Source organism: Microcaecilia unicolor, chromosome 3, assembly GCF_901765095.1.
Source record: "Microcaecilia unicolor chromosome 3, aMicUni1.1, whole genome shotgun sequence".
Classification (NCBI taxonomy): Eukaryota; Metazoa; Chordata; class Amphibia; order Gymnophiona; family Siphonopidae; genus Microcaecilia; species Microcaecilia unicolor.
Window position 1 is genome coordinate 479,071,402 of NC_044033.1, and position 17,931 is coordinate 479,089,332.

Consider the following 17,931-nt stretch of genomic DNA (forward strand, 5'->3'; position numbering starts at 1 on the left):
GAAGAGACTTTTAGATTTTACTAGAAAATCCTCTGGGCTGACGTGACGTCACCCACATGTGAGAATATCAGCCTGCTTGTCCTCGGAGAAAGGACTCTTCACTTCATTTCGTTGGGTGGTGTGGTTTTTGGCATTCTCTACTTTTACTTCGGACATCTACTAGGTTCATGCCAAGGAGGTTTGATAACCCGAGACAACATGAGGTCAAAAGGTGAAGCAGGTCTCCACCCACTCCACCCATGGTTTTAATTAATTTGTCGCCATCTTGGTACACCCAAAACAATGAAGTTGATAGGGGACAACCCCCTTCTACTTGCTTCAGCCCACATAATAGACCAAATAGGCTCAGGTCTCTCCTATCAAATCTCCTTGGTGATTGCGAACTCACAGCTAGACGCTCGAGGCGAGTCTTTTAGCAGACTGTTCAGCCAATTGATGCGCTGCAGATCCGTTTGGGATTGGATGGTTGAATGACGAGCGAGCGCCAGCCCCTGCGCTAAGAGTAAGTGCGGTCCTTACTTCTAGTTCCACGTGACGCATCTCCTGCCTTTTGGTAGTGGAGTTGTGGAAACGACACCATGGCGGATTGGGATGCAGAGAGCGACGAGGAGTCTCGGAGGAAGCCGCTGTCCGCACTCCCAGAGTGGGAGCCCGGGCGCTGGGGATCTTCCGCGGGGACGAGACCCTTGTCAGCCTGGAGAGGCAATGAACAGCAGCAAAGTCCTTCCCGAGAGAACTGGAGGAGCCGTGCGGATAGACCCAGTGGCCGTGGCAGGGAACAGAGGCCTAGCAGTGGTGGGGGCGTCGCCTGCGAGTTTCGGAGGAGCCGAGGGCAGGGCTCGGTGCCACTCTGCTTCTGCCTGGATAATTCCCTCATTGGGACTGTGATAGGTGAGAAACCGTTGAGCAGATGAATGCGGAGATCTTCTGCAGAGCTTTTAGAGTTCGTAGTAGGACTTAGAGTACAGTCTGGGCATCAGGCCTGGATCCCTCCGCGGAGCGTTCTAATTGTCTCCTCTACTTCTGTGTAATAAAACAACATAGCGCATAGATTCCCTGTCTTGGAGCGCTGTTCCTGTTGATAGTGCTTTTCTTTCTGGCTGGTGGTAAGATATAGCTCTGGTAATCTATGAGTCCCGACTTGTTTTCAGTTGGTTGGGACCGTAGGGAAAGTATATCTTATGGGGGTTTTGGAATGTACATTATTCTCTCATCTTTGTTTTTGAAAGAAATATTTCTCTACGTGGAAAATGTAAAGATTTTCTTTGCATTACCATCAAAAAAACTCAAAAGAACCTGGAGACATTAAATAGAATATATTAGGAAAAAATGCATATGTACAGATATGGAAACTGGGGCTAGTGCTGGGCAGACTTCTACGGTTTGTTGTGCCCTGAAAATGGCAGATACAAATCAAGGTCAGGTATACACATAAAGTATCGCATATGAGTTATCTTGTGGGCAGACTGGATGGACCGGACAGGTCTTTCTCTGCCGTCATTTATTTATTTATTTGTAGCATTTGTATCCCACATTTTCCCACCAATTTGCAGGCGCAATGTGGCTTACATTTGTTGTAATGGCGATTGCCATTTCCGGGCAACAGAATTACCAATGGTATTGCGTTAAGGTGCATACATACATGGTACCATACATGGAACATAACATATATGGAACAGATCATGGTGTGTGTGTATATATATATATATATATATATATATATATATGTATATATGTATACCATGTGCACACATACATGGTAAAGAATGAAGGTTCTTAAGTAATAAATTGGATTGTAGCATCTACTATGTTACTATGAGGCATATTTTCAAAGCACTTAGCCTTCCAAAGTTCCATAGAAACCTATGGAACTTTGGAAGGCTAAGTGCTTTGAAAATATGCCTCTATGTTACTTATTAGAAATCAAGCGTGACAGAACTTTTTAGCCTCCAGAAAACCCTGCTTAAGGATTACAGATAAAACTGTAATGTCCAGGAGAACAAAATACTATACTAATTACATCCTATATAATAATTTGCACCTCCAACTCCAACGTTCTACGTCTGGATGCCTGGGTTCGTAACACAATTCCCATTGGTCCGCCCTCGCGTCAGAATATGGTGACGTCAGAGGGCGGATCAGTGAGGGAAAGGAAACCAGCACCAGCCAGCCACAGAATATTGGAGGTGAGGATTCAATCGTGGGAGCAGCGCCCCCCTCCCTCCCTGCTGCCCTCAGAGTTCGAGGCCTCCCTCTCCTCCGAGTTCCAGGCCCGCCCCCCCTCCCTCTCCTCCGAGTTCCAGGCCCGCCCCCCCTCCCTCTCCTCCGAGTTCCAGGCCCGCCCCCCTCCCTCTCCTCCGAGTTCCAGACACGCCCCCCTCCCTCTCCTCCGAGTTCCAGACACGCCCCCCCTCCCTCTCCTCCGAGTTCCAGACACCTGCGCTTCCCTCCCTCCCTCCCCCTCTCTCTCTCTTCCCTCCAAGTGGCAGCCCGGCCTGCGATGCCCGCCCTCTTCTAACAGTCCTCCACCTGCCCCTCGCCTTCCTGCGTGCTGGCCTGAATTTAAAAGTTCTTACTGCGGGGTCCGCCAGCAGCAGTAATGATCTGTTCCTGGCCAGATCCAAAGGTCTCTATTCTATACTCATCCTTCTCAATCTATCTGCTGCTTTTGACACTGTTAATCACCGCCTACTCCTTGATACGCTGTCCTCACTTGGATTTCAGGGCTCTGTTCTTTCCTGGTTTTCTCCTTATCTCTCCCAGCGTACCTTTAGTGTATACTCTAGTGGATCCTCCTCTACTTCTATCCCACTGTCAGTTGGTGTACCTCAGGGATCTGTCCTGGGACCTCTTCTTTTCTCTATCTATACTTCTTCCCTTGGTACTCTGATCTCATCCCATGGTTTTCAGTATCATCTTTACTCTGATGACTCCCAGATCTACCTCTCTACACCAGAAATCTCAGCAGGAATCCAGGCCAAAGCATCAGCCTGCCTGTCTGACATTGCTGCCTGGATGTCTCAGCGCCATCTGAAACTAAACATGACCAAGACTGAGCTTCTTATCTTTCCCCCTAAACCAACCTCTCCTCCTCCCCCATTCTCTATTTCTGTGGATAACACTCTCATCCTTCCTGTCTCATCAGCTCGTAACCTTGGGGTCATCTTCGAATCCTCCCTCTCCTTCTCTGCACATATTCAGCAGACTGCTAAAACCTGCCGTTTTTCTCTATAATATCAGCAAAATTCGCCCTTTCCTTTCTCAGCACACTACCAGAACCCTCATCCGCACTCTTATCACCTCTCATTAGACTATTGCAACTTGCTTCTCACAGGTCTCCCACTTAGCCATCTCTCCTCTTCAATCTGTTCAAAATTCTGCTGCACGACTAATATTCCGCCAGTGTCGTTATGCTCATATTAGCCCTCTCCTCAAGTCACTTCACTGGCTTCCTATCCGTTTCTGCATACAATTCAAACTCCTCTTATTGACCTATAAGTGCATTCACTCTGCAGCTCCTCAGTACCTCTCCACTCTCATCTCTCCCTATATTCCTCCCAGGGAACTCAGTTCATTGGGTAAATCTCTCTTATCTGCACCCTTGTCCTCCACTGCTAACTCCAGACTCGTTTCCTTTTATCTTGCTGCACCATATGCCTAGAATAGACTTCCTGAGCCGGTACGTCAAGCTCCATTTCTGGCCGTCTTCAAATCTAAGCTAAAAGCCCACCTTTTTGATGCTGCTTTTAACTCCTAACTATTCACTTTGTTCAGAACCCTTATTTTATCATCCTCACTTTAATATTCCCTTATCTCTTGTTTGTTCTGTCTGTCTGTCCTAGTTAGATTGTAAGCTCTGTCGAGCAGGGACTCTGTCTTCATGTTCAAGTGTACAGCGCTGCGTACGTCTAGTAGCGCTTTAGAAATAAGTAGTAGCAGTAAAAGGCGAGCAGGCACAGCACTTCAGCCTGCCTTCCCTTCTGTCTCAGCTCTGCCTCTGGTCCCACCCTTCCAGAAACAGGAAATGAGGGCGGGTCCAGAGGCAGAGCTGAGACAGAAGGGAAGGCAGGCTGAAGCGCAAGCATAACTTGACACCATGGTTTAACGATGAACTGAAAAAGTTAAAAACACAATCCAGGAAACTCGAACGAGCATGGAATAAAACAAAAGATGAGCATACACTCAACACATGGAAACACATACAAAGAAAATACAAATGCGCAATAAGACAGGCCAGAAGAGCATACTATAAAACCAAAATAGAGACAGATTACAAAGACATGAAGAAATTATACCAACTCGTGAACAAACTCCTAGACACCAACTTGGTCACTACCATGAATACAGACATCCCTTCTGCAGATAAACTTGCAAAGTACTTCAATGAAAAAATTGTAAACCTACGTAACACGCTACCTCAGAACAACACCAATATTGAAAACTTCTGTAATGAACTAGACCCAACCATTGGAGAATACCCGGCAGATCGGACCTGGTTAAACTTCGCCCTCCTTACCGTCGAAACAGTCACCCAGGCGATTAGTAGGTTTTCCAACACTCACTGTAAACTAGATACCTGTCCCAGCTACCTAATGAAATCCATCCCTGACCGCTTTATAGCAGACCTCACATCCCACCTAAATTGCATGCTTCAGCAAGGCCTCTTCCCTAAGGAAAATGGCAATATCCTACGCACCCCAATACCAAAAGACACCAAGAGAAAAAAAAAAAAATCACTTACTACTGTCCAGTAGCATCTATCCCGTTGGTGGTCAAACTGATGGAAAGCATGGTAACCAAACAACTTACAAATTACATAAATAAATTCTCAATATTACAGGAATCACAGTCAGGCTTTCGCCCCCTCCACAGCACGGAAACAGTATTACTCACTTTTCTAGCCAAATTCAAGCAGGAAATAGCAACAGGCAAAAACATCCTTCTCCTCCAATTCGACATGTCTAGTGCATTTGACATGGTAAACCATAATATATTAATAAGATTACTAGATAAGTTCGGGATTGGTGGAAACATACTTAAGTGGATCAAGGGCTTCCTAATCACAAGTACATATCAAGTAAAATCAAATTCAAACATATCGTCACCGTGTGAAGCAGACTGTGGAGTACCGCAAGGATCGCCGCTATCGCCGATCCTGTTCAACTTAATGATGACCCCACTTGCCAAGTCCTTATCCAGCCATGGCCTTAACCCTTTCATATATGCAGACGATGTCACAATATACATTCCTTACAAAACCAAACTGACAGAAATCACCAACGAAATCAAGCTCGGCCTGAACACCATGGATTCATAGGCAAATGCATTTCAACTAAAACTGAATAAAGAAGAAACTCATTGTTTCATCCTCTCATCCCAATACAGAGACATCCCCACAAGTATCAACACCCCAGATCACACCCTTCCTATTTCAGACAGCTTGAAAATCCTCGGCGTTACAATGGACTGTAATTTAACACTAGAGAGCCAAGTGGCATCCACAACAAAGAAAATGTTCCACTCAATGTGGAAACTCAAACGCGTGAAGCAATTCTTCCCGAGGGAAACATTTCACAACCTGAGACAATCAATGGTACTAAGCCACTTAGATTACTGCAATGGAATTTATGTGGGATGTAAAGAACAAACCTTAAAGAAACTTCAGACCGCTTAAAACACGGCAGCTAGGCTTATATTTGGTAAAACGCGATTTGGTCTTTACGGAAGAAAATGTAAGAGATCTACCTATAGTATAGTATGCACCAGGTGCACCAAACAAGTACCCATCTTATTTCTATATCTAAAAAGATGGCTGCCTAGATGTGAACATGCAAGTGAGGTCTCTCTCTGTGTTTTCTGAACGCTGTGGGAAGCCTCCCACCCAGCCTGCTTGGCAGATGGTGTTTCCTTCTTTTTGTCAGGCAGAGATCACCACATGAACCAGCTGCTCACGCTTTGGAGAGGGGCTTGAGCTTTGGGAGTGAGGTTTTGCTTGGCCCGTTAAGTCCCACTACTCCCCCATCCCAGGATGAAAGCAGAGCTGGGTTCCTTTGGGTTGGCAACGGGGTTTCTGTTGGCATCGGTAGCAAGTGGGTCTATGCCGAAGCTTCTCCTGATTCAGTGTTGGGTGAGATGCCAGTGGGAGAGCATCTGGAGAATCCGGCGATGGAATTGAAGTTCATCCTGCTGCTCCTGGCTAAGCCAGCGGAAATCATCCTTGAGGCCATATGACATGCCCTGGATGCTGTTTATTCTTTGACTTCTAAAATCCTGCCCACTGTGTCCCAATCAGAATTTAGGCTCCAGGCTTTGGAAAAGAGTGATGTGGTACTGAAAGGGAAAGAGGAGATCTTGGAGACTCAACTTCAACAGGTGAAATCTGCACAAACTTTGGTACTGCAGGATGAAATGATATATCGAAGGGTAAAGAATTTTGAAAATTATAATGAAAGTTTGAACTTGATTGTTGAATTTTCCTCAGATTTTAACAGCTACACCTAAGGAGAATTTCTATAATTTGTAAAAGTTGTTTGGATATCAAGAATCTGCTCTACCCACCACCTTCACCACCACCGCCAACTCCAGGCTCCGCCCTTTCTGCCTCGCCCCACCCCATGCCTGGAATAAACTCCCTGAGCCCATACGCCAGGCCCCCTCCCTGCCCATCTTCAAAGCCTTGCTCAAAGCCCACCTCTTCAACGTTGCCTTCGGCACCTAACCACCATACCTCTATTCAGGAAATCTAGACTGCCCCCCCCCACTTGACACTTGACATTTCGCCCATTACATTGTAAGCTCTTTTGAGCAGGGACTGTCCTTTTTGTTAAACTGTACAATGCTGCGTAACCCTAGTAGCGCTCTAGAAATGTTAAGTAGTAGTAGTACCCCCCCTCCCCCCTCTTGAAAAGTAAATCTGATTTACTTTGTTTTGTGTAAAAAGCACATTAGCTTTTTGGAAAAACTTGGACAAGCTGATTATTTCTTCAGAGAGTTTGAATTTAACTAGCATGGAGACGTCTTTAGATAAGGGATGTAATCTCATTGGACTTGGATATGCATGAATAATTTTTGTCTTGTTCTAAAGTATTACCACTTGGTGCAACTTTTCAGCTGCATCATCCATGTAAATGTATAATTTCCTTAAATGTCAAATATGTATTTTTTGAACCATCCCAATTACAGTTCTTTCTTGAAGGAAAAGGGGCAGTAACCTCTTGACCCCATGAGTGATTACATCTTTACAGTGGTTCTATTAGTTATAGTGATTGGGGTACATCTTTTTTTTTTTTTTTTTTTTTAATATGTATGTGTCTTCTAGACGTTCCTTTCTTGGTCTTCTCCATATGTGAACTTTAATTATAGAATATTTAAAGGGTAAGTTACATGGTTTTCCTTAGTAGGATGTGATATTCTGTGTTTATTCTTTGCTAAGTTTTTTTTTTCCTTTTAATTATATTGGAAATGAAATATATATATATACACACACACACACATACTAGCTCTACCCGGCCACGCGTTGCTGTGGCTCAGTTTGGTTAAATGGAAAAGAAAGAAAAGAGGAAGCGCACGTTTCTAATATGTTTAATTTCACAATGCTTCTGGGTATACAATATTTTTTGTTGTTCCATTGTGTGTGCAGAGATAGAGATTGTCTGGTTTGCCGACTGCAGAACATGCAACATATAATTGTCCATGTGAGAAGCAATCCATGTGTAGATGTAAACGGGTGAATTCTAAAGATTGGCCCTGAGCTTTGTTGATTGTGATTGCAAACGCCAATCGAATTGGGAATTGCAATCTGTTAAATTGAAATGGCATATCTGTTGGAATCATAGGAATGCGAGGAATGAGGACATGTTCACCTTTGAAAGGTCCTGTCAAGATTGTTGCTTGTACGACATTGCTCATTAATTTTTTTACTGCAAGCCGCGTGCGGTTGCAAAGCTTTGACTGGTTGATATTTCGCAACATGATAATTGGCACGCCGAATTTCAGTTGCAGTACGTGCGTTGGCATCCTTGGCAGATCGAGTGAATTGAAAAAGTCTGTTGGATAATTAAGCGCTTCATCTGCTTCCAGAACAGTGTCGATGGACTTGTATGTGAGTGGCTCGCTTTGAATGTTAGACTGAATAATATTGTTCAGTTCGTAGACGTCTTTATTCTTGGCCGCAAGAATAGCTCGTTCACTCAGCAAATCATGATTCTTATAATTGGTTTGAATATTGGGAAATACTTTTTCAACCAATTGTTCTTTTGAGGTCAGTAAATTGCAGAAGTTACGAGGCAATGAAATTCGTCCTGAGGTCAGATCAACCGGCACCTTTCCGTTCCCAATTTTCAGCAATTGATGTGAGAATATCTGAGCTAATTGATCGTTTTGCAGCTGGACAAGCTTATTTGTAGTTAAGTTTAACGTCTTTACCTGTTGCCACAAAGTAAAGTATTTTAGGCAAGCATTTATTTTGGTTGCTGGTGTCAATCGAGGAACTACAGGTAATGTTTGCCTGAAATCTCCTGCAAGCAATATTAATGTGTTCCCAAATAGTCTGATGTTTCCACGCAAATCTTGCAGTGATCGATCACAAGGCTCAAGCGATGTTTTTTGCTGTGCTGTTTCCTCAGCAAGTATTTGAGCCATTCTTTGTCTGTTTTCGCTCGTTCGCTGATGCCCTTGATTTGCAATTGTAGGTATATAAAAACACGCGCATATTTGAATGCAACGTTGTGTTGAAATTTCAAAGCAATCGGTGAAGAACTTTCGGAGATTTAAGCCACTCAGCCTGTTGCATTGATTCTGTTGAGAACGAAGCAGATCTGAAGCTGCAGAACGCGATCGCCGTGCTCTCAACCGTGCATCGTCAAGTCTGGCTGCACGTCGCTCTGCTGCTTCCTCGGCAGGTATGTGAGCCATTCTTTGTGTGTTTCGCTCGTTCGCTGATGGCCGTTCTTCCTCAGTTTGATTTGCAATTACTCGTGGCACTGCTTCCGCTCCGCGAGTACGACAGCTGTGACATCTATATAATAGTAGGTATATAAAAACATGCGCGTAATTTCAAAGCAATCGGTGAAGAACTTTCGGAGATTTAAGCCACTCTCAGCCTGTCGCGTTGATTCTGTTGAGAATGAAGCAGATCTGAAGCTGCAGAACGTGATCGCCGTGCTCGCAACCGTGCAACGTGAAGTCTGGCTGCACGTCGCTCTGCTGCTTCCTCGGCACGTATTTGAGCCATTCTTTGTCGTTTCGCTCGTTCGGTGATGGCCGTTCTTCCTCAGCTTGATTTGCAATTACTCTTCGCACTGCTTTTGCTCCGAGAGTACGACAGCTGTGACTTCTATATAATAGTAGGTATATAAAAGCATGCGCGTATTTGAATGCAACGTTGTGTTCAAATTTGAAAGCAGTTGGTGAAGAACTTTTGGAGATTTAAGATTTTGAACAAACGAACATTTACATTTTTATTTATATAGATAATGATGCTAGCAATACATGAGGTTGTTCAAAGTTCACTGATATATAAGGGCGTTCAAAGAGCACTGAATCTGAAAATTATTGTTCTGTTTTCCCCAGTCAAACTTCAAGCTAAATCTCGTTGGGCTTACCAAAGCTGAGAATATTACCAGATTTGTCTGTTCAGTTTCTTATAGCAGTATTTCAGGTATGAGATAATCTCACCTCGTATAATTGCCTTCCCAGTTTTCCAGAATAAACCTGGAGTGTGCATATGCTGCTTAATGTGAACCTTATATTCTTCACACTTTTGAGCTTCATCTTCGTGGAGGCTTTGAGGCATGTTCCATAAAGGGGGTTCATGTCTAGCTATGGTAAGGCTCAAGGTAACCAAAGCATGGTCAGAAATTCTACAATGCATGATATCCACCCTCATGACATGGTTAAAAGAGCATTCAGAAAGTAATATATAATCCAAATGGCTTTCGGTCAAATGGGTTCTGGGTGACTAAATGATTTTTTTTTTTATCTGGGCATAAAACCCTGTAAACATTCACTAAGGGGTCCTTTTACTGAGGTGCGCTGAAAAATGATTTGCAGTAGTGTAGGTGTGGGTTTGGGGTGCGCGCCGATCAATTTTCAGCACGCCTGTAAAAAATTTATTTTTATTATTTAAAATTTTTACCGTAAATGGACGTGCGGCAAAATCAAAATTGCTGCGTGTCCATTTTGTGTCTGAGAAACTAACGCCAGCCATTGACCTAGCGTTAATGACCTATGCATGTCCAAAAATAAAAATTATTTTTCGGATGCGCACCAAGAATGAAATTAGTGTAAGAGTCACTAGGTAGCCGTTCGGTAACTATTTTGGCATGCGTTGGTCGTGCGTAGATGTTTACACGGCTTAGTAAAAGGGTCTCTAAATTTAAACTAACATAATAGATCACCACCCTCAAACAGCAGGGTGGGATTGGGCTCCGGAAACACTTTTGTTTTTTTAAATGAGACTTAACCCAATTCAATAAACATAAACTAAAGCTCAGCAAGAAGAGGAGTAACCTAGTGGTTAGAGCAGCAGGCTCTGAACAAGAGATACCAGGGCTCAAATGGTTTATTGAGATTTACTATACCGCTATTACTGACTGACAGTTCTCGGTTGTTTACGATACAATTAAAAATTTCAAGGAAAATGAAGGGAACTACAAAATTCAATAGGACAGTGGACAGAACAGAAATCATAGAGGGAAAAGAGAACTAGCAATACAGAACAAACAGAAATAAGACGACATATTACATCAAAAGCTTTAACAAAGAGCCATGCCTTAAGTTTTGCTTTGAATGTTTTATGGTACAACAATTTTTATTGATGGAAAATTTAGAATTCACAAAGGTCTGCAAAAGTACAAACCATTATGAAACAAAGGAACTTATAATACAGCTTGCAAACTATCAACTTCCATTTTAGTTTGACCCCATCTTCTTCCCCACCCCTTTATCCAAAGCATAGTACATCCAAAATACAATAGCCAGACTCCTCCCCCTCCCTCTGCAAGAACAAAACAAAGACTAGGATCCAGCTAAATCCCCCCCCCCCCCCCCCACACCTTTTCCAGAAGTAAGCTGAGTGTCAGGAGTGGTGCTATCACAAATAAGTTACAAATGATTAATAATGAGGCTGCGACCCTGGGGACTCAATAGTTGCAAATAGGGGTTCCAAGTAAGTAAAAATTGCTTCTTGCGCTTAATAGTACCCTTCGTCTCCCTGGCCTCCCATGAAACCAAAAGATGTACCAGGTTCCTCCAGTGCCAAAAAGCTGGGGAGTCCGGCAGCACCCAATATTGTAAAATAACTTTCCAGGCCACCAGACATAACTTTCGACTTAAAAGACTAGCATATCTTGACAAAGGCCTGAATACCCCAGGCACATCCAGTAGAAGTTGTTCCAGCGAACCTCGTATTTCTTGGTCAAACAAACGCACCAAAAATCTCCTCAACTGTTCCCAAAATTTCTGAATCTTGGGGCACGCCCATAAAGCATGAAAAAATGTATGGTGCAAGTGCCTACATTTAGAGCAGGTGGACTCCCCACCAACCCCCACGTGAGCTACCTGAACTTTAGGCATGTAACATAGTAGATGATGGCAGAGAAAGACCTGTACGGTCCATCACTCTGTACCCACATTATCTAAGTCTCGCATCTGTAGTCAAGTTGAAAATACCCTTGAGCGAGGCCCCAACATCCCAGTTTTTCAAACTGACCTCAGAATCTAGTTCCCATCTGTTCCTTAAACCCAAAAAATCTTTGCAGGGGTGAAATTTCACAAGGGCCTTATGAAGCTTAGAGACTGAAAGCCCTTGATCAGACACCTCCAAAAAGAAATCTCTAACTCGGGAACCCACCTGAATCTTCAAAAGTGAACTGTCTAGGGCATATGCAAAGTTCTCTCTCCAAGTGGAGCCCATCTGACCCTTCAAGTTTTCAAAAGAAATCAATTCTCCCCCTCTCCCCAACACACGCTCTAAAAGAAAAATCCCCTTCTGTTCCCAAGACCTAAAAGTGGGATTATCCAACCCTGGTGTAAATGCCCCATTCTCCCGAATGGAAAGCTGGTCAGATATGTAAGTGTTCCCCCCCCCCTCCCCCAAAGTTCCCCACTAAGACCTTCTACACATCACGTAAAGGGCCTAACACACTGTTCCTATGATAATGAGTATGAGCTGTAGTGCAGTGTAGCAAAGAAGAGAGGTTGTGTGGTGCTTAATATTCTCTTTCCAACTGTACCGGTGTATAAATCTGAGTTTTCCTAAACCAATCTCCCAAATGCCGTAATAAGCAAGCTTGATTATAAAGCTTCATATTTGGCATGCCCAGGCCCCCCTGTTTCCAATCTCCTATCATAGTGGTCATTCTCAATTTTATTTTTTTACCCGCCCAACAGAAATTACCAAAGAGCCTGTAAAGACTTCTCAGGTCTCTCCCGCCCAACAGAAATTACCAAAGAGCCTGTAAAGACTTCTCAGGTCTCTTCTGTAGTAATCGCAAAGGTAAAAACTGAAGGACATATAGCCATCTAGGAAATTGAACCATTTTCAAATGACTTATCTTTCCTAGCCATGATAGAGGGAGATCTCTCCAACCATTCAATTTCTGTCTTCTATCTGTGTGGAGGAGTGGCCTAGTGGTTAGGGTGGTGGACTTTGGTTCCTGAGGAACTGAGTTCGATTCCCGGCACAGGCAGCTCCTTGTGACTCTGGGCTAGTCACTTAATCCTCCATTGCCCGCCGCATTGAGCCTGCCATGAGTGGGAAAGCGCGGGATACAAATGTAACAAAAATAAATCTTCCATAAGGGCCCCACGTTGAGGCAGTGCAATGACCCAACATCTATCGCCAATCTAATGCCTAAATATTTGAATGAGTCACTCGCCCAACGTAAAGGAAAATCCGGTCCCCAATCGGCCTGTAGCTGCTGTGAAGAGTACAGACCCTCCAACTTCTCTAAATTTAGGCGAAACCCCACGAAGTCCCCATACTCCTGAAATGTAACCAGTAGCACCGCGAGGGAGACCCTAGGATTAGTGAGGTGGACTAGAATATTACCAGCAAAAGTAAAGCATTGGGTACTAATTTGGACTTCATGGATGTCCAGGTTCGCCACTATATCCCGGAGAAGGGGGTCCAACGGCAACACGAATAGTAATGGAGAAAGGGGGCAGTCTTGTTGAGTACCTCTAAGCATTGGAAAGGGGCAGAGACTCAATCCATTTACTAACACGCTTGGGGTGCTGAGTATAACGCCCTAATGACAGAGACAAAACGGCCTGAGAACCCGTAAGCCGCCAAAGAGGCAAACATAAAATCCCAATGTACTCAGTCAAAGGCCTTCTCAGTGTCAAAACTAATAAGGATCGATGAGAGGTCCCTGTGTTTTCTATACTCCAATGTGGTCAGTATAGTTCGGAGATTCTTCGTTACCGAGCAACCACCGACAAAGCCCAACTGCGCCTTATGAAGAATACTAGGCAACACCCGCCCCAGATGATTTGCCGTGATTTTTGCCAATAATTTAACTTCATGATTTAACAAAGAGATAGGCCAATAGGATTCTGCCAAAGAAGGGTCCCTGTCGGGCTTGGGCAAAACAATAATTTGCGCCAATGCAAGGGAGAGCGACAAGGATTCAGACTCCACAATCCTATTAAATAATCTGGTAAGGGGGGGAACCACCTCTGCTCCCAAAAACTTATAGAATTCCACCCTAAACCCATCCTCTCCCAGGGCTTTGAACAGAGGGGCTACCATCAATTGATGCGGTGACCTCGTCTTCCTGAATTTGGGCGTTCAAGTACTCCCTATCCCCCTGCCCAATAGAAGGCAAGTTTACTGAATCTAAGTACAAACCACGCCTCTGGCGGTGAAGCATATACAGTGGGGGAAATAAGTATTTGATCCCTTGCTGATTTTGTAAGTTTGCCCACTGACAAAGACATGAGCAGCCCATAATTGAAGGGTAGGTTATTGGTAACAGTGAGAGATAGCACATCACAAATTAAATCCGGAAAATCACATTGTGGAAAGTATATGAATTTATTTGCATTCTGCAGAGGGAAATAAGTATTTGATCCCCCACCAACCAGTAAGAGATCTGGCCCCTACAGACCAGGTAGATGCTCCAAATCAACTCGTTACCTGCATGACAGACAGCTGTCGGCAATGGTCACCTGTATGAAAGACACCTGTCCACAGACTCAGTGAATCAGTCAGACTCTAACCTCTACAAAATGGCCAAGAGCAAGGAGCTGTCTAAGGATGTCAGGGACAAGATCATACACCTGCACAAGGCTGGAATGGGCTACAAAACCATCAGTAAGACGCTGGGCGAGAAGGAGACAACTGTTGGTGCCATAGTAAGAAAATGGAAGAAGTACAAAATGACTGTCAATCGACAAAGATCTGGGGCTCCACGCAAAATCTCACCTCGTGGGGTATCCTTGATCATGAGGAAGGTTAGAAATCAGCCTACAACTACAAGGGGGGAACTTGTCAATGATCTCAAGGCAGCTGGGACCACTGTCACCACAAAAACCATTGGTAACACATTACGACATAACGGATTGCAATCCTGCAGTGCCCGCAAGGTCCCCCTGCTCCGGAAGGCACATGTGACGGCCCGTCTGAAGTTTGCCAGTGAACACCTGGATGATGCCGAGAGTGATTGGGAGAAGGTGCTGTGGTCAGATGAGACAAAAATTGAGCTCTTTGGCATGAACTCAACTCGCCGTGTTTGGAGGAAGAGAAATGCTGCCTATGACCCAAAGAACACCGTCCCCACTGTCAAGCATGGAGGTGGAAATGTTATGTTTTGGGGGTGTTTCTCTGCTAAGGGCACAGGACTACTTCACCGCATCAATGGGAGAATGGATGGGGCCATGTACCGTACAATTCTGAGTGACAACCTCCTTCCCTCCGCCAGGGCCTTAAAAATGGGTCGTGGCTGGGTCTTCCAGCACGACAATGACCCAAAACATACAGCCAAGGCAACAAAGGAGTGGCTCAGGAAGAAGCACATTAGGGTCATGGAGTGGCCTAGCCAGTCACCAGACCTTAATCCCATTGAAAACTTATGGAGGGAGCTGAAGCTGCGAGTTGCCAAGCGACAGCCCAGAACTCTTAATGATTTAGAGATGATCTGCAAAGAGGAGTGGACCAAAATTCCTCCTGACATGTGTGCAAACCTCATCATCAACTACAGAAGACGTCTGACCGCTGTGCTTGCCAACAAGGGTTTTGCCACCAAGTATTAGGTCTTGTTTGCCAGAGGGATTAAATACTTATTTCCCTCTGCAGAATGCAAATAAATTCATATACTTTCCACAATGTGATTTTCCGGATTTAATTTGTGATGTGCTATCTCTCACTGTTACCAATAACCTACCCTTCAATTATGGGCTGCTCATGTCTTTGTCAGTGGGCAAACTTACAAAATCAGCAAGGGATCAAATACTTATTTCCCCCACTGTAGGCTGCGATAGTAATTGTGAAAAATAGCGCACATGTCCTCGTCTGAATGCACTCTATGCCCCCTTGAATCCTGAAGAGATAAAATCCCCTGGGTATACCCCTTGGGTCGAGTGAGTCTGGCCAACAAACGCCCCTGCCTTGTTACCATGCTTATATGACATGTATCGATAGTACAACTGTGATTTGCACCGCCCTCTGGTGAAATGGCGAATTTAGCGCTACCTGAAGATCGAGCACTTGTTGACGATGCACCCCCCCCCCCCCCAGCCTGGGAAACCCCAAAACGCTGCCGGGCTTGCCGAAGCTGCATACTCAACCTTAACATTTATCGCTCGCTTTTTAAGTATAATGGGAATAACTAATAACTTCCCCTCTAAGGTACCGTCTTTGCAGCTTCCCAATTAAGGACAGGATCTGGCGCATGCGCGGTAGTAATCTCGTATGACTTCCAACAGCTTATCGAGCGTTCCCGCAAGACGGGATCTTTATAAAGGGCCAGTGGAAATTGCCAACGACCACGCTGACTACTCGGTGACCCAAAAGTCCACTTCAACCACACCCAAGCGTGATCTGATATAACATATGGCCCTCTCTCCGCCTTCGCCACCAGACCAAACTCACTTTTTGACATATTCTATCCAAGGGGTGCAGCTCTCTCCACACATCAACTAAGTCTAACAAGTGACACAATTGCCTTGGCCCTTTGTTGGCATGATATGGCGTGTTGGGGCCCCGTCTCTATCCAGAACTGGGTCCCACACTGCATTAAAATTTCCTCCCACTACTAAAGAATAATGCCTATGTTGGATTAGAAGACCAATCAAAGTTTTGTAAAAGTTTTTATCGTACTGATTTGGAGCATAAATGTTACAAATGAGGAGCCTATAGTGCTTAATTACTGCTTCTGCCAAAATAAATCTACTGTCGGGATCCGCTGCCAACAATTGTACCCTCTCCACCACTCCTCCTCTAAACAAAATTGCCACTCCCCCCCCCCCCCCTTTTTTTCCTGTGGGCCTCTGCCGCCACCCACTCCCCCACCCACCAAGTTTTAAGCTTAGTGTGTTCCAAACCATTGAAATGAGTCTCTTGAAGCAAAGCAATATCGCTATGTAACGTTTAATGGGTGAATTTATCCCCCCCCCCCCCCACACACACACGTTCCAAGACACTAGCTTCACCCTAAAATAAACAACCTGAAGATCACCCCAATGATCTGTTATAGAAACCCAGGAGGGACGTTCCAGACAGCATCCCCCTCCCCCCCCCCCCCCCCCCCGAACAATGTTTTGTGCCTTCCACAGTCCCAAACAATGAGAAACCTATGCCACTCCACAAAGTCTCTTACAAATATAAAACTCAGTTTCTGAGCCTGGAAAACCCTTGCCCTCCATGGGAACAGTCACTTACAACATGTCCCCATCGAACCCTGATGCAAACATTCCTGAACAACATTAGGCTTATGACCTTTCTTTAAAAAAACCCATACACATCCACACTGTGTCTTCTTCAACAAAGCCCAGACCTACAGATCCAAAGGCACAATATCTCCGTGCCCCATATGTAAGTATACCTCAGAGGCCTGAGCAAAACTTTCCAAACTAAACAGTATACCCCGCAAGAAGAAAACTTCCTACATAATGGGGTGGGATCCCCAAAAGGCAACAAACGTTCAATTTGAAGACCTCAAGGCCCAGTCATGATGCTTCAGCCTGCGAGCCCTCCACCTGAGAGGAACTCACGAGCCTTCTCCACTGACGTGAGGGACCTCGATGATCCGTTTTGGGTAACCTTGAGAGTAGCAGGATAGATCAGGGTAAACCGGATCTTCATAGCAAACAATTTAGAACAGATCGGGGCAAATAGTCTGCGCTGTGCCGCCACTCCAGCTGAATAATCTTGAAAACAGAGGACCCGTTGATTTTCATACATCAAAGATTTTGTGGCTCTTAATGATTGTAAGATTTCCTGCTTGTGAATGAAATTCAAAATTCTGAGTATAACCACACGAGGCTTGGGTGAAGCAGGCTGGTGTGACCCTAAACAACAGGCGCACTCTATGCGCAAAGGGGCCTCTCTATGGTCTGACAAATTAAGCTCTTTAGATAACCAGGATTCCAAAAATACAGCTAAGTCTCTGTCTGCAGTCGATTCCGGTAGACCAACCAGGCACAAGTTATTCCTGCATGACTGGTTTTCTAAATCTTCCACCTTTAGCTTCCAAGGCTGTAATCTTTTTATGTATGCGTTAAGTCCTGTGCCTTCTCCATCTTTGAAACCTCCACAGCACTGGTGTGGCATTGGAAAGTCACACAGACTCTAGAGAGTTCCTCCAACTGGGCATGTAGTCACTCCAATTTTGAATCAATAGGGGACAATCACCTCTCCAACAAATCCTCCAGCACCTCGGACATTACAGAGGTAGTTTCCGCGACCCACACAGACGACACGGAGGGTCC

At 44.7% G+C, this 17,931-nt stretch overlaps 1 protein-coding gene across 1 annotated transcript in view; it reads left to right on the plus strand.

The window, feature by feature from the left end:
- The first annotated feature begins 529 nt into the window (after window positions 1-529).
- Window positions 530-17,931, plus strand: part of DDX43 (DEAD-box helicase 43) — a 344,939-nt gene continuing 327,537 nt past the window's right edge. The window contains exon 1 of the mRNA XM_030199037.1: window positions 530-891. Within this exon, the coding sequence (XP_030054897.1) occupies window positions 579-891 (313 nt within the window). The 5' untranslated portion in view covers window positions 530-578. The remainder of the gene's footprint in view (window positions 892-17,931) is intronic.